At 39.4% G+C, this 20910-nt stretch overlaps 1 protein-coding gene across 10 annotated transcripts in view; it reads right to left on the minus strand.

Moving 5' to 3' along the window:
- LOC101719920 (uncharacterized) overlaps window positions 1–20910 on the minus strand; it is a 41570-nt gene continuing 20660 nt past the window's right edge. For 2 of the 10 annotated variants that reach the window (XR_015439557.1, XM_087182251.1), the window contains 3 exons: window positions 14802–14895; window positions 2513–2597; window positions 1–1765 (listed from right to left, as the gene is read on the minus strand). Coding sequence is in view for 1 of the 10 variants with exons in the window: in XM_087182251.1 (XP_087038377.1) it covers window positions 1739–1765; window positions 2513–2597; window positions 14802–14895 (206 nt within the window). In the remaining 9 variants the exon portion in view is untranslated. Of the gene's footprint in view, window positions 1766–2512; window positions 2598–8179; window positions 10587–12005; window positions 12156–14320; window positions 14378–14801; window positions 14896–20910 lie in introns of all 10 variants that reach the window. The other 8 variants (XR_015439556.1, XR_015439562.1, XR_015439561.1 and 5 more) reach the window with 6 other exon arrangements.

Raw genomic sequence — 20910 nt, forward strand, 5'->3', positions numbered from 1 at the left:
CCACCTCACTTATGTAGTATTCTTATCATTGTTTTATAAATAACCTGCAATCACTCTTTTGATTTCTCTTTGATCCAAAAGCTATGTAAGAGTGTGGTGGGATTTTATTCTTTTAAGTTTTGGCATTAATGTTAAATCTCTCTGCATAGTGATCGAAGATTGTGGCCTGAATGATGGAATGTATTAAACTTTTTATTATGGCTTAATAACTGATCACCCTTAGGAAATGTTTCATGGGCCTAGAACAGGATAAATTCTCAGCTGGGAAGAGACTGTGATATATGTCTGAAGTTCAAAAAAATTTTTATATATCCTGGTTCAAATAAGTCAACTGGTTTGCTGAATGGAATTTTTAACACACAATAGACAGTGTTTTCTTATTGCAAGGACCAGGCTTTTTTGAGATTTTAGAACTCAAAGGTAGAAGACAAGAGGGAGGAAGAGAATGAGGAGAAGTGAAAGGAAGGAAGTTAGTTTGATGAGAGTTCCAGAAACTAGGGTTTAAATATCTAAAGCCAATATTAGAGGACTAGCAAACCACAGGATTTATACTTTGAACCATAGACTTGAGAAGACACAGATACAATGTTAAAGTAATTTTCAGACTTGAAGAGATAAGTGGATAAGGCAGGAAGGAGAAAGACTGGAGAGAGTAAGAATGTTAGGCGTGGGTGAGTGTTTGAGTGAGGCTCTGATCCTGATCTTCCTAATGTGGAGCCTCTAAAGCAGAAAGGAAGGACTTACACCTGAGAGTCTAGAGAAAGCCATGCTTTTCCCTGGGAATCCCAGGAGGAAGGAAACTCTCCAGGTGTGGGCCAGAGTGGCTCTGAACCCTAAATTCCTGATGCCTGCGCTGTGAGTCAGTTTCCACATAAACCACTGGATAATGTTGCTACATAAAGCTCTGCAGACATGAAAGGCAGACTCACACTCAGAATAGGTGTCTATTGATATGAGGACAAATTGTCAAGGAAGCATACTGGGGCTCAGGATTGGTCCTTGTTGTCAGCAGTTTGGACATTCAGAGAAGGCGATATCTGCATCAGTCTTCTTCAGTGGAAGTCTTTGCATTTGGGTCCATATGGAAGCTCTTTTTCACCAGTATGGCCACTTCTTTTGACAGTCCATCAAGCCTGTTCTGAGGGAACTAATGATGAAGGCTAGCTAATGTAAATTGTCCAATGTCACTTCTGTAGTGGATGCTTTCCAGTGGACATTAACATGTCACATTAACATGCGCATACTTCATGCCCACTCCTGTAGGTCTGGCCACGTGGCTCCACCCCAGACCTCTTTGTCTCCAATTTTCCAGTCATTTTCCTTCTAGACCTCGAACCAATCCATTAAGTCATACTCAGCTTGGACCACTTGTCTTTCCATAACATTAGTGGCCAGATGCTCTAATTATAGCTCCACTCAGTGATAAGATTTTCATTCTCTTTTTTTCCCCATTTTCTTTCAAAGTCACTCTTGAGTGTGGTTGTTATATGGTGGTTTTTCATTTTCAGGCTGTATTCTCACACTGATCCAAGCCAAATGTAAACTTACCTAAACCATTTTTTTTTCTTCTCCTTCCAATGGCCTTATGTCTGCTGAGGGAGATGTGCTGGTAACTGTGGTGGATGCCATGAGGGATCTGAGCTCCCTGCTTGCTCAACCTAAACATGCCCACTAGTCTTTGAGTGTTGGTTGAGTCCCCGGTGCCTCACTTTCATCTTACAATGGACTGCTGCTTGCTTTACAACTTGGCAGATTCATCAGTTTCCTGTGGAAATAATTTCAATGTCAAAATTAAGTCAGTAGGAGCTAGTCAGCGGGAGCCAGATTTTCTCCTTTGGATTTACAATACTATAAAATTTAAAGACACTTCACATGTTAATAACATTTTTAAAATATAAAATTAAGAAACCAATAGATGTCCCAAGTCTCCTAGGTCCCAGGAAAAGTATGAGCAGTGGGGATAGGGAAGGTTTGGTTGTAAGAGCTCCATGGTGTTTAGGATCTAGGATTTGAGGAGCCACTTCTGAGGACAGACTGGTTCTAAATAGAAGTAGAACATGTTCAGGGACAGACTTGGTGACAGAAAAATTACTAAAGTGTTTGGCCAAGGCGAGAGCATTCATAAATAATGGAGATGCGTATTTTGGGTGCTTATATGCTCACAGCTCTTGATACATCTTTTTTTAATTTCTCATTTACCTCTTCTATTAAGAGAGAGATGAGCTAAAGTATGATGGAAAATGAGGACTGACTACCTGTACTTGGTTGTATAATGGATTAAACACAGTCACAAATTCTTTGTCATGCCTCCCAAAGACAGTCTACTCTCTTTGAATACAATGGGTTCTTTGTTCTATTTTGACCAAGAGAATATGATAAAAAGGTCAGTGATGTGGAACTTGCAATGCTGAGTCTTCAAACCACCATACTTTGAGGAAGCCCAAGTGCCTGGAGAAAGAGAAGCCACATAGGGGAGAACTAAGGCACCAGAGATGTGAACAAGCCAACTTACAGCTGGTCCCAGCCACCAGATGCATACAGCCAATGAGTGATCACAGTGAGCATTGCCTGGAACAGGAAGACCACCCAGCTGAACTCTAAATTACAGAAGCACAGAGTTGTAAGCAAATGAAATGGTTGCTGTTTTAACGTACTAAATTTTGGGGTAATTTATTATCCAGCAATAGATAACTACAACAGGTTACTTCGGTGTTTAGTGATAGAGGAGCTAATGGAAATTAATCTTGATGATGATTCATAAGCTCCCTTTAGATAAATTAGGAGTAAAATCACCAGCAGTCCAAGTGAGAAGTAGCAGAGAGGGGATTCAGACGATGACTCAGTAGATCTCTTTAAAGGAAAGCAATTTTCTATTTGGTTTTCCAGAGCTCCTTGTCATAAAGGAGGCACTAGCTTTATTAACAGAGTAGCCCACATGATTAAACTAATGTTTCTATATTTCTCCTCCGCAACTGCACCTCCCTGTCTCCACCTCCACAGACACCACTACTAACAACAAAGACTCCTTGTTTGAGATTTATTCTTCAAGTATTGGCATATGAATATAAAATCATCCAAATTCACGGACATTTTCAGGAAAATGTATTAATGTGAAAAAAATACTTACAGAGTTTTCATATGGCATCCTTGACCTTGATGAACAAATAAATATTAAAAAAAAATCTATCTACTCAGCTCCATAGGGAACTCTCTGGTATTTTCCCCTAAGTGCTGTTGTTGATAAAAAGGAAATGAGGATTAGATGATGGATGTGGGTTCTAGCATGGAGGAAACTGATTTTTAGTCCCAGATGCCTCCACAATGTTCATTAACTTTGAGGTGCCCCTAGATTCCTCAATTTAAGAAGTATACATCATATGACAAATATTTATTGAGCTTCTATTATCTATCGTGTTTTAGACATTTTTGAGATGCATCAGCAAACTAAAAGGACGTAATCTATGCCTTCTTTTTTTTTTTTTTTTTGGTCCTGGGGATTGAACTTGGGACCTTGTGCTTGCGAGGCAGGCACCGGAACCACTGAGCTAAATCCCTGGCCCTTCTATGGCTTCTTAAAGCTTACATTTATACTGGGGAGAGAAAACCTATAAACAGATTCAATATATAAATTATGTTATGCTAGAAGATGGTAAATCCCATGGGAATGATAGAACAGGGCGATGAGGACCAGCAGCAGAGGGAAAGGTAAGGTCTTCTGTGCACATCATAGTAGACTTCACTGACAAGGTGAGGTTCACACAGAGTAAAGGAAGTGAGGGAGGAAGCCTTGTGGCTAGCTGGGAGATGAATGTCCCAGGCAGAAGGAACAAGGAAAGTAAAGGCTCTGGGTGGGGGTGAGGGTGGGGTGATGAGCTCAAGGAACAAGATTATTGAGGCTGCTGAGGAGAAGGAACCAGTAGGAAATCAGATTCACAAGGGGTTGGGATACAAGAGTCTTCAGTCACAGCTTCTGATTGCAGTTGGAGCTATTGGAGGTTCTGAGTAAAGGCTTGACATAGTCTGGTGTGCCTTTTAACTAGAACCTTCTGGCCTCTGAATTAAGAATAAACTAGCAGAGGACAAAGACAAAAGGAGGATCCACTGCACGATGGGAAATGAAGACCCACACCCTATTTCATTTGGCTCTTTGAGTGACTTGAGAGAAAGTATGGAAGGAGTGTAAAAGATTTTTCCCATTTTCTTTGACATATCTACTTTACACTGGGCCATGGCTGGAGGCTAGACAGATCCCGGCTGACCTTATTTACGACCAATGTGATGGAGGTAATAGGAGATAAAGGGAGACTTGTTTTTTTCCAAGCTTATCGGCAACTGCTCCTCTTAGGGGAGTGGCTGGCTGGCCACGAGTAAGCTGATCCTGGCTGGATGTATATTGTGGGAGGCAGGTAATTGTGTCCTTCTTGGACAGGAAACTCAGCCAGCTACTCAATAATGGCTGGGATGAGAAGACTGAAAACACTTCTTGAATAGGAGGACTGGCACCCAAGCCCCTCCACAGGGGTGTGAGGAGGGGCTTTGCAGCCAGGATATACAACAGGACAAGTTCCTCGGAGGAAAGCAGGTTCTCATGGGCTTCTGATGTTGTCTCTTACATAGGACATGTGGAAAATCTAGTGCCTACCACATTCAAATAGGTGTTCAGTGACTGTTGCTTAAAAAGAAAAAACTGTCTGGAAGGATTTAATCACTGAGCTGAGCTCAGCCAGGATCATGTCAAGTACCTTAAGTGATATGATTAGCTGGTGACTTGTCTTGCTCTTGTAAAGTCTAGGTCATTTCCAAACAAATCCAGTTTATCAGTGTTGTGGTTTGATCAGCCAAAACTTGCTGCATTCGATACAGACTGCAGGAACCCTAAGTAAACTTAAATATCAAAATGTGCTCTATACTATTGTAACTGGCACCACAAAATGGAACTTTAAATTATAATTTTTTAATTTTAGAGATAAGCAACTTCTCTACATTTCTCCACACATCTCCTACTGAGCACATAACCAACACGCCCTTCTCTCGTCTGCCCCCCAAAAGTGACAAAATTGCAGATACCAGCCCCATGGAGGCCAGGGCCCAGTTTCCTTTCTACAAGAAAGTAGAGAAGGAGCTGAAGATGCCTGAAGCCACAAAGCAAGGGTGAAGATGTGCATTATCTCTGTGTTCCCTCTCCCTGTCCCTTCACACCTGTACACAGTGAGCTTGGGGTTGGAGGCAAAAGGGCACCTCCATTTCCTTAGAGCTAGCTTTGAATAAATCCTTTTTCTTTTTTACCAAAATAAATGGCCTCCTTTGATTTGGTCAGCAGTGAGCAAACACACCTGAGTATGTCAACCTACATGGCAGGTAGCAGTACTGCCCACTGCCCCTTTTCTACGTACATGACCACTTTCTTTTCTCTTTCTCCCCACTTCTGCCCAGGGTTCTTGCTCTCTCTTTCAACCCACACCTTGTGGACAACTCCTAGGTATCAAGCATTGAGCACAGCTCTAACTTGTTCAGAGCTGAATATTCAAGGTTCCTGCTCTTCCACTCTACTTATTCTAGAAAGTACAGGGAACTTCCCAAACCCTAATGCACTGGTAACAAGGGCTGCAACATAGGACCAGAAAGAAGGGGTAGATCAGACTTTGAATTGGGTCTTGGAAGACAAGGTAAAGAGGGAAGTATATTCATAGCAAAGGTAACAATAGCTAATAATTACCCCTCCTCAAAAATGTGTGAGTATTCATAAATGTTTATGGAAATTCTACTGATAAAAAGATATGTCACGCATAATTCACTACTAATAATGAGATATACTATATTCATTATTGTAAATTTCATTTAGCCAGTTAATTCTCACAAAATGCTTTCAAGGAATTGTTGAACTGTTGCATCCACAGCCAACCTATGGCTGCAACTGACAAATGAGTATAGCTGTGACACAGATATGTTGTTTGATATTTTTGTTAACATTCAAAAGATAAAAATGAGATGAAAATGTCAGAATTTCGGTCATGGGTCAATGACATGAACAACTACAACTTCTTTACCAAATCAAGGAATGAGTTTCAAATACTATTTTCCAAAATTTTTGTAGCTGATAGTGTATCAGCTACAAACATACATTTTTAATTTAATCTGTATTATTAACATTTTCTCCACTGTTGTCATTATCTTGAAGGATGAAAACAATTTTTAAAACCGGCCCAGATTTGTAACATTTGCTAGTTCCTCCCACTACGGCCAATTTTCACAGAGATGCACAGTAGCAAGTTATTTTACAGTATTTCCAACATACAGATGCAGTAGATACAAATAAGTTCATGAGCACAACAGTACAATGTAGTAAAATAATTAGAATGTGATGAGTTTTGAGTATTTATTACCTCTGTTCTAACACAGTTTAATTATATGTTAGTATAATTTAATTTTTAATAATGGCTTGTGTTTAACAGTTATCTTGCAGGATTCCTGGAAATTGTTCAGTTGGTTCTCCTGAGCTTGGCCAAGCCATTTCTTGCACACTACCAATCCTAGCCCACAAAAAATTCAATAAATGACAGTTGCCTTTCTTTTATTAAGGAACAAAAACAAGAAATGAATTAGTTAAGGTAAGTAAAGTAATGATTGGCGTGAGTCCACGAAGAAAGCTTTTTCCAGAAAGCCTTGGTAATGCTTGCCTGGCCTTTGTCTGACTGCTTTCAGTGTCATTTTCTTCCGGGAATGTCAGGCCTGCTTTGCTCTGCCAGGGAGAAAAGACTCCGTGCAATGACCCACATGTGTCAGTCTCCCTCCTGAGCTGGCTGAGTGTGATGTGTCCCCCCACAGAGCAGATAATGCTCAACCTTTGTGTCCAGCCAACAGTGTTCACCCCTGCCTGACCTCACACGCTGTGTCAAGTGACACTGATAGAATGTCTCCAGCAGCTCAGCCATCTCCATGCCCAGCAAGATCTGGAAATATTTGTGATTTTGCCACAAAGAGTATTTCTGAGGTGTCAATCAGGAAAACACTCCCTCCTTTTGAAATTCATATGTCAAAACCCATGGAGAGAAAGCTGCTAGGATGGAAATAACAAAATCCATATGTTCCCTGACAGCAGTTTGGGTTCTAAAATATACCTCACTATCTCTGCAAGCTGGCGCTTAACGCCTCAAGACACCTCCGTGTACTTGCTCTCGGATGGCAAAGGACCAAAGTGTTCTGAGGACTGGTCCTAAGGCTTTTGTAAAATGGGACAGCACCTTTCACTTGGGAGCCTCAGCAGAGCTTCTTTGTCTACAGGCTGGAGATAGATAAAGAAAAACAAAGAGAGTTCAAAGGAGGACATGTCTGCAAGCAAGGTAAAGTAATGGCTAAGCTAGTAATCAATTCTTACTTCCTTGGATGAGGGCTCAGGGAACCTGTTCCATCTTCTTTCTCAGCAGCCATGAAAAGAAGCCAAAGAGGACTGACCACCCTGAACTCACATTGTTGGTCCCACCACTTGTCCTACTTTTGTAGATCTTGCCTTCCCCTTGTCAAAAAAATCAAGCCACATAGTTTGTACAGTATTATCCTGTTCTTCTAGCTACAAGCTATCGATTCAGAGAGCACCATCCCAGTGTAGGCTAATCAATCTTATCCCCTTGAAAATGTTCACTTTGGGCTTCGGAAGAGGGATAGATCTCTTTTCCTGGATTTGCATTTTCACATTTAAAACTTTGGTCCAGCTGGTAGCATGTTCCTCTATGTAGACTAAGAAGGAGAGAAAAACCAGTCATTACCAAAGAGAAAGGACACAGGGAGAAGCAGAAGTAATCCATGGCAAGAAATCATGACTGTTTTCAAGTCCATGATTCTGCTAGAATCCTGAGCTCAAATATACTACTCTCTGTAGGTCCATAGCATTTTTATGAAGATTTTAAAGTCTAAAAGAAAGGATGAAGAGCTGGCTTCTCCAGAAAATTCTGTGATGGCTAAAAGTGCCATCTTGTCAGGGCCAACTGATCCACCATCTGCACAATATGACTGAGTCTAGCAGGGCAGTGCTGGGCCATCCTTGCCCAGAAAACAAAAACATTTCAAGGCTGCCAACCTTCTGGACCATATCCATGCCACCGCTACCTGTGCCAGAATACTCTGATGCTCCTACCCAGCTGTGAACAGCACAGAGGGTTTAGTGGCAATACCTCACACTCACCTACTCAGATATTTCTTCTGATGTGTGCAAGTCCCCAAGTGCCCCTGAATTTCTAGACCGTCTCCAGGGACTGGCACACAGGTTCTGCTCTGGATGATTTGACACCTCCATCCTTGTCTCCCATGGACCTCAATCAGCTGGAAGAGAATCCAGGATGCAAAACTGTCTCAGGTATCCTGCCAGTGCCCAAGTTCTGTTTCCTTATCTCATTCTAACATTTCTAACATTATTGATTAGTTTTTCCTGGTGTGAAACCTAATATAAACAGGATCATATACTAAACGCTCTTATGAATCTTTTTCATTCAACATTATATTTGTAAGATTCATCTGCTGTTCCGTGTAGCACTAATTCATTCTTTGTCACTACCATCTAATATTCCTTTCTACCTCAACTGCATTTTCTATAATAACATGTGAGACTAACAAGGGTAGAGTTGTAGTGTGAATCTCAACTCACAAACTCATTTGAATTTAAAAAATATTTTTCCAAAACTCTACTTAATTTCTACTTTAAGCCTTTGTTTCACCAAATGATAAAAAGCAATATTTGCTCACTCAGGTCCTGTCTTCCACCCTTCTGAGACACATGTAATTTCTGAGAAAAAGCTTCTTAATGCAGGTATGGAAATGGACAGTTGCACTTGAAAATTCCTTAAACTTCCCATTAAGTATAGTACATATGGTTTTGTAATGCAATATTATACAGGAAGAAGTATGAGTAATTATACAATGTATACTATTATATATAGTTTAAAATAAACAGCTGTTCAAAAATACATAGAATCACATTCAGTATAGCAAATGACTTAAACCTTTTGAGTGATGACTTGGAATTTAGGCCGAGTTAACAGCAGATATTTGTTGTTGTTCGTTTGTTTTGGTTTTGGTTTTTTGAGACAGGGTCACACTATGTAGTCCAGGCTGGCCTAGAACTCACTGTGTAGCCCAGGCTGGCCTCAAACTCGCAGCGATCCTCCTGCCTCAGCCTCCCCAGTGCTGGGATCATTCGTGTGAGCCACCATGCCCACCCTTTAACCAGAGATTCTTATCTCCAATAGCCACACACACACACACACACACACACACACACACACACACACACTTCACTTTCATCCCAGGAAAAATTACCATTATTCGGTCCTCTCTCTCTCTCTCTCTCTCGCTCGCTCGCTCTCTCCCTGATGACTGAACAGACATAAGTAAAACGTGCCAAGAACATAGTTGCACTCTGCTTGGGTAGCACCTCATTGTCCCTCCTAGGTCATGACTGCATGTTCTATGTGTCCAGCACCCCTTCCTTTCTCAGCAATTGTCCCCACTCCTTCACATAACAGTGACAATAATGTCTTCACTTCCATGTCACTTCATGGCCACATTTTGTTGGCTTACTTCCATGAAACTATGCCAGGCTAACCTGTTAACTTATAATTAGGGATGGGTCAATCAGAGCCCTTAGCTGGAACCAGACACTAGTTGTCCCCATCTCTCTTGGATGGTGAAAACATAAGATGGAAAACTGAGTTGCTAACAATGGCCATTGTATTAGTAAGCTATCACTGCATAACAAATGGTCACAAGAGCTCAGTGGAATGTAACAGCAAGGATTTATTTAGTTCAAGCTACTCTGAGTAATTTGCGAAGCAGTTGCTCTTGTCTGAGGTGAAAAGTTCTGTTCCATTTCCAAGTGTCTTTCATTCACCTTCTGGGATAAGTGGACAATCCCTGGGATGCTCTTCTCATGGAGGCAGGTAGCAGAGAAAGAAGGCAAGTAGAAACATGTGAGACTGTTCAGAATAGGTATAAAGACAGAAAATAGATTAGTGTCTGCCACAGGTACTTTAGGTCAGATAGGGTGAGGGAGGCAGAATGGAGAGTTACTGAAAATCAATTTCGTTTCAGAGTGATGAAGACAGTATTCTAAGATCAGAGAGTGGCAATGGTTGCACAACTCCAAAAATACTAAAAACCACTGAGCACTACATTTTAAAAGGGTAAATTTTATGATTATATGAGTTATATCTTAATAAAGCTATTATAAAAAGACAACTCAGCCTTGTATTAAGGATTCAGAATAAAGGGTGCGACTAGCATTTAAAAAAGAAACTATGTCATAAAAGAAGATCGGAGATGCCTACTCAGCACTTCAAAATAAGACTAAGTGTGCTTGCACAATGCTTTGAAGATAAGAATCATTAAATATTTATGGTCAAGGCTCTGTCTGTAATTCATCTTGACCTGAGACAATAGAAGAAGAAAGTTGTACAGCTGCGGGTCAAGCTGCAGCTCATGTAAACAGCACAGAGCTCTTTTCATGAAAAACAGAAGCAAGATCTTGACACGGCTGGAATGCAGACAGGACAGGAATATCCCAAAGTTCTGGGCCACATGTAGTTGCTATAAAACACCTGAAAACAAACAAACAAATGAAAGAAAGAAAGAAAGACTTATTTTCTAGCATCACTAACATTCTCAGGCTTCCTTGTTTTTCTTTTATTTTCCTCCAATAATAGGGGATAGTCATAGGGTTTTTAATTAATTAGTTAATTGTAATTGATGGGCAATAATTGTACAAACAGTATTTTTGAGGTACACTGTAATATTTCAGTACATGTGAATATTGTGATCAACTTAAAATATTTAAGTGACCCACCATTTCAAACATTTATCTTTTCTTTTGATAAGAATACTCAAAATCCTCTTTTAGCCATTATGATATATATGATTCCATATTGTTAACTTTAGTTAATTTTTCATGTAGTAATACACCAGAACTTATTCCTCCTATTTAGCTGTGTCTTTGTACCTGTTAACCAATCTTTTTCCACCCTCCCCTTTCTAGTACCCTTTAATAGTGCTAACTTTGTTAATCAGTGGCTACTAAAGGGTAAGTCAAAATTTGCCAAAAATATTGGTACAGCCAGCAATTTCTTCTCCCATTCACCTCTGTAAATTAGTCAAGGGACTTGACAGCTGTAAATAAAATTTCTAGTTGATAGTTTTGTAACATCTTAGCTAATGATACCTACTTTTCCTTTTAAAAACACTGCTTAGCCAAAAAAATTAAAAACAGCATTTGCATACCTTTTACTGCTTTTAAGGCTTTAAGCATTGGTCTATCTTTCAGATTTAGAGGATCTTTCTTTTTAGAAGCTAAAGCACTTTTGCAACTTTCATGTCCTTCTTTGCATTTCTTTACAAAATGCATGAACACACATAGCAACATCTCTACGAGAATTAGAAAGGCTTAGAATCATGGAACATGCGCTGGTCTAGCTCTTCCTTTCTTGAACATTCTTCCCATTTTCTCTGGTCCCAGTGATACAGACATTACTTTGACTACTTGAGAAACCCAAGCAGAAACAAAAATTTACTGGAAGAAATATATGTCAACATTATTATAGGGTACAAATTACTTTGAAATATTAGTCCAAATTTGTCATTCTCTTTTAGTAGAAGTATCTACCATCTTACTATAGCTTCATAGAAAGTAGATTATATCTACCTCCTGACTTTAGGCTGTACTATACAACATGAACAAAGGCTTGAAATATGCTTGTAAGGCTAGGCTGCTCTTTTGTGTTCTGATAACTCACCATAAGAAGAATATACTCCAGGTAGCTGCTGGCATTTTGACATGAGCCACAGAATAAAATATTTGGAGCTGACTTGAATCCTGTCTGTAGCGTAGTGGCTAGAACAGCATGCTAGCCCAACTAAGTTGTCAGTGACCCAAAGGACCATGAATGCAGGATAAAAGATTATTGTTTTAATTCACTGAATTGTGGAACGACGTGTTACATAGCATTATTTTGATAATAGCTCACCAATGCAGGCATGCAACTCCCCTCCCCCATAGTACTTCTGCTATAAGAAAAGCACTGCATCCAACCATTTTGAACTCGCAACAGAGGGTTTGATGTGGATAATTTCCTTGTTGTCTGACTTGGTCTCCTCCTTTATCTGGTGAGATCTGCCTGAGTGCATCCAGAGAGGGAACAAATGAAGGAGGTTCAGCATGACTTGATCCACAAAATTACATGTCAACCCCAACAGTTCACTTTTTTCATTTGAATGGTACTTAACTTCTATCTAGAGCACACTACCCAAAACTCTGAAGGTTCAACACAGTTGTGTCTATAAGGCTATATCTGAGTGGTCTCCCCTGGTGAGAGCCCTGACTGCTCCCTATTTCAGACAGAAACAGGAAGGGGCCTGTTAGCCATGGGGCTAAGCTTGCAGCAAAAGGAAAGGTGAGTAAAGCCAAAGAACTCTGTTCCAAATGAATAAAACGGTAGACAGGGAGCTCTCTTATCAGAAGCCAGAGGGCAGGGCCAGGGATTTGGCTCCGTGGTGCCACCACCTGCCTCACAAGTGCAAGGGCCTGAGTTGGATCCCTGGTACCCCCCCCCCCAAAAAAAAGTCAGAGGGCAGAGACAAATGGGACTTGAGTAGGTGAGAATGGAATTCACATGGGTAAGAATGTAGGCGCAAGAAGCAGTGGGTCATCACAAGTGATGGAAAGTGCTCTGCAAAATTCCAGAAAAGGTGGGTATATCCCCAGGACCGAGTTTTCCATGCTCCTTACAAAGATGTGAATTGTTCCCCTTAGTGACATGCAATCTTAAGTCTTAAGAGAGAGGGTAGACTTTCAATGGAAAGGTGCAAACTTCCAATGATGAATGTCATTCTATTGTATACCTAAAATGTACCAATGATTAGAATGAATAATCAATAATGCAAAATAGGAAGCAAAGGTCCAAAGGGGTAGGGGTAGTGGGAGGGGCAGGGGAAAGGAAAGAAGGGAAAGGAAAAATGCTGAGAAATGGAAAAAATGGAACTAAAGTCTTTGTAAATAGGGAAGGGAGGAGGGGGTGAAGGGAGGGCTAGCAATGGGGAAAAATAAGAACCAAGATGCATTATGTAAAGGTACAATTCCCAATGAGAAATGTAATTGTGTTGTATACCTACAGTGTACCAATAAAAGAATTTAATAAAGAAAAAAAAAGAAGAATAGATGTTGCAGAATACAAAACAATCTCAAAAAAAAAAAAGAGAGAGGGTAGAGCTAGCCATTTAAACAATGGCAAGACCTTAAAACAAACAAACGAGCCAAGTGCTCCATTGAGTTGATATTTAATAAATGTGTCCTTCTTTTCCCTAACATTTCTCCCTGTATGGTTTTTCTCAATGTCTAGAGATACTCTTCTTGACTGTTAAAATTCAAGGGACTTTTTCTGTGTGTTACACCCTTTAATTCTGCTAATCATCTGTGTTATTCTGGCCCATTTACTGACTGACTCATAATCCAATGGTACTTAACATGTTGGTGGCAAACAGTGATGCTATTTGGAGCCTCTGGAAGGCTCCCATAGGTGAATCACAGTGGCAAACTTCAGGATTTTGGAGCATGGCTCTGCAATTATCTGCAGACAAGTACTCTTGCTGAAAACCAGCTCCTCGCCTGGTACTAGGCCTTAGTGGAAACTGAAAGCTTGACCATAGGACACCAGGTTACCATGCAACTTGAGCTGCCCATCATGAAATAGTACTATCTGACCCTCCAAGTCATAAACTTAAACATGCACAGCAACAGTCCACCATGAAATGGAAGTAGTAAATACACAATCAACCCTGAACAGTTTTGAAAAGTACAAGTAACTTACATGAAGAAGTTGCCCAAAAACCCATGGTTCCTACTCCTGCTATACTGCCTTTTGTTGTCCAGCATATACCTACGGCCTCATGGGGAATATCACATGATCAATTGGCACAGGAAGAGAAGACTAGGTCCTGGTTTACAAATGGCTCTGCATGTTATGAAGCTACCACCTGAAAGTGGACAGCTATCACATTTCCAGGACTTCCCTGAAGAACAGTAGTGAAGAGAAATCTTCACACTGGGCACAGATTAAGACAGTGCCCCTGATTGCACATTTTTCTAGGAAGAAAAGAATGATCAGATGTGCAACTATATACTGATTCATGGGCTGTAGCCAATGGTCTGGCCAGATGGTCAGGGACTTGGAAGGAACGTGACTAGAAAACTGGTGACAAAGATATTTGGGAATGAGGTATATGACTAGACCTCTCCATTTAGACAAAGAACATAAAGATATTTGTGTTCCACATAAATGCTCACCAAAGGTGATCTCAGCAGAAGAAGACTTAAATAATCCAGTGGATAGGATGACCCGTTCTGTGGATAACAGTCAATCTTTTTCTTCAGCCAGCCCCATCACTGCTCAATGGGCTCATGAACAAAGTGGCCATGGTGGCACGGATGAAGGTTACATAGGAACTCAGCAACATGGACTTCCACCCACAAAGGGTGATCTGGTTACAGCCACTGCTGAATGTTCAATATGTCAGCAGCTGAGACCAACACTGAGAACCATAGTTTCTAGGTCTTCCTTGTGACAAAAGGTCACAAAGGCTTGAACAAAGGGGATTTTCATTCCACCTCTTATGTTTCAAGCAGAAACACTATAACTAAAGACTAGTCTCATAACTTAAAGTGCCACCCCATACCCATCCTTCACCATTTCCCAGTTCATACTGAACACAAGTCATGTTGCAATAGTAGATAAAGCTGTTCCTTTTTTAAATTGTCAGGGTCAAACCTTTTCCATTCATCAAGGTTACAGCCTAGTAGCAAAGTTGGTAGAATCTGCAAGGTGAGGTCCAAGAGGTTTCCCATGAGGTTCATCCTGGGTCCTGTAGAAAGAGCAACAACTAGATATTGGCTCCTTAAGATGGCATCCCATGAAGAAGTCCCAAAAAGTGTCCCTTGTGAGACAGACGTCTCTCTCAGAACCTAAGATGATGCTGGCATCTTTCACAAAAGCATAGAAGAAATCCCTACTGGGGCTTTTTGTCTCTATATTGAGGCCCATTAACTCCTTAGGGAGAGGGGTTGAGCCACTTAGTGGCACTACCTAGTCCTTTGATTCCCATGAGACCAGGGCAGAACCTCCCCCACCCAACAAGGGTCCCTTAGCCACCCAGTTGAGCTACTCGATGGCTCTTACTTAAGCAGAGTGAGGCCATTTGGGAAAAATATCTCTTGCATTTATTCTGACAGTGAAAAAAACAACTTTGGTACTTTGCTTAAAGCAGTAGACATGGAAACCTTTTTTTCCTAAGAACAAAGATGGCTCTGCTTTTGTATACTCAGTCACTTTAGTTAAGTTTTAAACATTGTTCATTTGTTCTGATCAGGCCATCAGGCATATGTTTCTAAATTACTTGCGTTTAAACAAGGAAGGGATCTAGCCAAGAAGCACTAGCTCTAAGCGGGGTCTAGGACCCAGAGGAAGTCAAGTCAGCTAGAGCCAGCTCAGCTGCTGCTGCTTAGCTGGCTGCTCCAGGCAAGAATGAGGGATTTAAAACAGACATATTTTTCTCTTCTTGTGCATGCGTGTGTTAAAATAATTCAAAAGAAAAGAGAGAGGAAGCTCGCTTGTTCTCTAAAATCAGAGGCTTAGCTCATAAGACCAGTTGGTTAAAAAAAAAAAAAAAAGGAAAGGGAAAAATGGTGACCATTGACACAAGATGGCATCTACCTGTATGACCAGACAATATGGCTCCCGGCCACATGACAAAGCAACATAGCACTTGACCACATGGCAAGGTACCATGGTGCCCTGGACCAAGAGTAAACCAAGAAAAAAAAAATCCATTTGCAAACTGGGGTAGGTGGAGATCAGGCTAATTTCCAAAACAGGTAGCAAAATACGGCAAACAAATGCAGGGACAACAAGGTGTACCAAACCCTAAATGACACGCATGGCCCTCAAATGATCCAACAGCAGCCTCTCTGGCTACTTCACTTGTACCGGCACAGTGAGCACAAGCAAGAAAAAAAGTGGCTGGAAGAAAAACACAAAGGCCATAGATTCCGTCCCCCATCCCACACAGCAGGACACACCAGGAAGCTCATCCTGGCCCCAAGAGAAAAAGCCTCCCAGATTCCCAGCGTAAGGGAGAAAGAGAGAGAAAGAAGAGGAAAAAAAAGAAACCTTCACAGCATTTGAGAGAAACGAAAAATGTGCCTAGAGGGCCTTACCTAGTCTCCTGGCTGGCTAAGCCAAATACATTTTACTGGATTTTGGAGAGCTGGGGTCTCCAGGTTTTTTCCATCTCAAATAACGAATTGAATGAAAAAAAAAAAAACAGTGGCAAAGTTTCACATTTATTTGATAGCTTCCCCTTCTGCTTTCATTTCCACAGGATCCTATCAGTGTTAACAAAGACATTTCGGGCTGGGGATTTAGCTTAATGGCGCCGCACCTGCCTTGCAAGCGCAAGGTCCTGAGTTCGATACCTGGTACCAAACACACACACACACACACACACACACACAAAGATATTTCTATTCTCCAGTGCCATGGAGATTGTGGCTCTTGAGCTCCCCTGATGTTTCGCTCCCCTAATGTTTCGTTCCCCTACTGTTGAAAAAACTAAAATCGTTGATAATCCAGCCAATGTAACCTTTGAAACCTATGATGGTACAATGCATAGTTCAAGTTAATAGGAAATAATGGATGTCAAGCAATTCATTGATAAACTCCTATCTCAAATTGGTGACATCACTAAGGGCCTTGTTTAGAAGTACACCAGCAGCACTGTGGTAGAGTATAAACTGTTTCCTATGTCCAGTCTTGAAACTTCTAATGTTTGCAATGTTAAACAGTGTTAAAATGTTTTCCAAATACATGTCAATGATATATAATAAACAGCATTTCCTTGTGGGAAATTTATGATCTTTTGAGTTTCTATACATGTATTTATATAATGTGACCCAGAATATACTAGTATTAAAATAGGTGAGGCAACTAGGTTCTTTTTCTCAAACGTAGTTCAGCAAAATAATAAAACACTGCAACTAGATTTTTTATTACATTATTTGGAAATTACCAGTATGCTTAATGAAAATTTGTTTAGGTAAAATGAGCGGTTTAGGTATAAACGATTATGCATGCTGTGACTTAGTCTATGGATTTATTCCAAAATTGCTTACTCACCATGCAGTGTCTGTATTTTTATATATGTATTCATTACACATGATAGCAATATGAAGACTTAGTTATTATTATATTGTTTTTGATAATAGCGATAATGCTTTTGTTAATAAACAGTAATATTGCTGTCTTCATTTAATGACCCTTTTATTTGGGGGACCAGGTTTTACTTTTCCCTGATATTATTTCTATTTAACATTTTCTCCTCTCAAGAAAATAAGTTTTCTTTCATGATTATCCTTCATTGCCAACCTCATATATTCCCTCCCTGCCATAGTGCCTCCCTCCTGTAGACATCTACTGTCAATACTTGCTATAATTTGACATTCTGAAAAACAGACATATGGTATTTGAAATTTACATCACTTTAAAAGAAACTGAAATTACTTAAACTTTTTATATTATGTATTTCAAATAATAGTACTTTGGTCCAAATTTAGACTTATTTAGTTATTTAAAATCTTCAATTCAAGTAACAATAAAATCTGTTGTTATTTTTCTGTAAGCAAATAAAAAATAATTAGATCATATTCTGATATGTACAGAAATATTTAAGACTGATCTTAAAAACTAATTTCTAAAATTATTGAGTCTCTTTGCCCCAGTAAGTTTACTTTTTCTGTACGTTATGTTTGAAACCAACTACTGTAGAAAACACTCTATTTTTATCTGCCAGTGGTCTTATTTGAAATTTTCAAATTATTTTTTATAATTAGTCTTTTGTGCAAACATAAAAACAGCACTCATTTGATTTTAAATAGTCAGTATTTCCAGATTAATAGTAAAAAATTATTTGAAAACAAATGTATGGGTAATAAAAGGTTCCTCCATAAATATGGTATAGTTACCACACAGTTTAAAATGTATGCTTGATATTTCTGAACTCTGTTAATTTTTTGCTGTATTTCAACTGACCAAAACAATGTTAGGAATGCATCCTAATTGTGCTAGTTGATCATGAAAATAATATAGTAATGGACTACCTAAGATATTTATAATGAAGCCATGCTTATTTCTGGATTTAAAAATTTTAAACAATCATTTAGTATATCATTTGGCTTTACCTTGAAGAACATAGACTTATTTCAGTTATATAAATCAGTAAAATCTTATTTATAGCAAGAAATATTCCATTGAAATGTTGTGCTGTAATGTGAGAAAATGTAAATGTTTTTCATGGTGTCTGTCAATGTGAAATAAAATTTAATTCTGAAAAAAAAACAAATATAAATGGGTCAAGTCACAATGCTCAGGAGTAGAGTCAAAAGTTTAAACAAATGTTTGTGCTTCCACCAAAAGAAGACATAACTCTCTTGAATTTGACTCTTTGCAATGGGCTCATCTTACTTCCCTTGGGGCTAGGGAAGCAAGAAAGACCTCTGCCTGCACAGCCATCTGTCATTCTTCTGGACTCAAGTTCACTACTCCCTGCCCATCAACCCTGCAGAAGGCAGGTCCATTGGGACAATTACTCAAAACACACTTCTGCCTTGGAAAGTGGTATCAGCTACACACAGTGCAGCAAGCAACTGTCTGTCCACAGGCTTCAACTGAAACACACAAGCCTTTAAAATGAAGTTGGGCTGCATTAGCAGCTTAAAGTCCCCATCTCCTCTAAAATGTCAGCTCTGTCACATTTTTGTTGCCTTGTATCTTTTCTTAACTCTCGTGTTATTATTCAAGTACCCATGCATATTACTTTATCTCTACAAGCTCTCATTAGCTCCTCAAGCACAGAGGCCATGAATTCTATGGATTAGGGTACTCCCATACCTCTCTCTACTTCTTCCTTACCGACAGAACCCTAATTTTGTTCTAGTTGGCAAGAATAGTGAAATCTACTGATAAGTCTGTTGTGAGGACTTCTAGGAAAGCTTTCATCTTCCTGATCAAAAGAAGTAGGCATAATTGATGCTGTTATTCCCCATTTCTATTTTGTTTTGTGTTACCTTGAATACAGATGTAATAGCTATACCTTCCAGAATGGCCTTGTAACCATTAAGGAAAGTCCAAAAGCATTGCACATATACAGATCCTAATTGATCCTGATATTGGCAAACTGGTAAACCAATTCAGTGATTGCCTCCATCCAAACCTCTTGTTATATAAGGAAAATAGGCTCCTTTTTGTTTAAGCCATATAGGTGGGTTTTCTACTACTTGAAGTTTAACAACCATGCTTGCCAGACAAAACAGTACAAATGAAAGGAACACAACCTCCATCTCACTATGTTAATTTCTGCCTTCCAAATCCCACACAAGTACATTTCTGCTTGGCAAAACCTGTGTCTTCTGTAAAACATGAACTAAAAATGGATGTCTGGGAAATAAGAAAATATCATTGGCTTTTTACAAATTAACCTCGGTTAATTTGTAAACCTTGGTTAGAATAGAGTTCAGTGTACTGGCCTGCAATATCTGCATAAAATGCATGATGAGTATGTATTGTGGTAGTATCCCCAAGTCCATTGTATTCACTAAGGTAACTATACCAATTAAAAGATGTAGATTAAAAAACAAGACCTAACTATATGTTGTCTACAAAAAACTGACTTTAAATATAAAGACATATAAATTAAAAGTAAAAAGGATGGGGCCGGGGATTTAGCTCAGTGGTCCCGGCACTTGCCTCAAAAGCACAAGGTCCTGAGTTCGATCCCCAGTACCAAAAAAAAGTAAAAGGATGGAGAAAGATAAACTATACTAATATCAATCAAAAGAAAACAGGTATACTTACATTAATTTCAGACAGAACACTTCTCAGAGCACGGCAAATTTTTAAGGGATATCACATGAGAGTACATGCTCAATTCTTCAAGAAGACATAACAATCGTTAATGTGCATGCATCCCAAAACATCAAAATATATGAGGCAAAAACTGACAGAAGTGCATGGAAAAATAGATTAATCCACTATTATCACTGGAGATTATGGGGAACAGATCCAGCAGACAGAAAATTAGTGAGGAAACAGTTCAACTCAAAAACACTAATCAATCAACTAGCTATAATATATATGTATAGATTACTTTATCCAACATCTGAATACATTCTTCCTAAGCTCACAGGAAGTATATAATTTGAAATTAAAAATACAATACCATTTATGTTAGCACCCTTCAGTGAAAAACTTAGATATAAAGATAACAAAGCACATGCAAGATCTTTGTAAGAGAAACTATAAAAGTGACCCAAAAAATCAAGGAAAAACTAAATAAAATGAAGAGATATTCCATGTTCATGGATAGGAAGAGCCAATAATATCAAAATATCAGTTTGTCCCAACTGGATCTATACAGTTAATGCAATCCCAAGCAAACTCCAGTAAGTTATTTTGTACCTACAGATAAAATGACTCTAAAGTTAATAGAAGAGACTAAGGACCCAGACTGGCCAATACAATATTGAATCAGAATAAAGCCAGAGGACTGACACTACCCAACCTCATGACTTATTATAAAGCTACAGTAAGCAAGACAGTATGGTATTGATGAAAGAATAGATAAATAGATCAATAGAACGTAATAGAAAGCCCAGAAATAGATCTATATGAATATAGTGGATCTTTGACACAGGAACAAAGGAAATACAATGAAGAAAATATAGTCTTTCAACCAATGGTGCTGGAGGACTGGAACAACTGGATGGAGGGGGGTGATCTACACACAGACCTTACACCCTTCACAAAAATTAACTCAAACTGGATTGCA

The sequence above is a fragment of the Heterocephalus glaber genome, unplaced genomic scaffold, assembly GCF_053883595.1.
Source record: "Heterocephalus glaber isolate CG9 unplaced genomic scaffold, H.glaber_assembly_v1.0 deba00001472, whole genome shotgun sequence".
NCBI lineage: Eukaryota > Metazoa > Chordata > Mammalia > Rodentia > Bathyergidae > Heterocephalus > Heterocephalus glaber.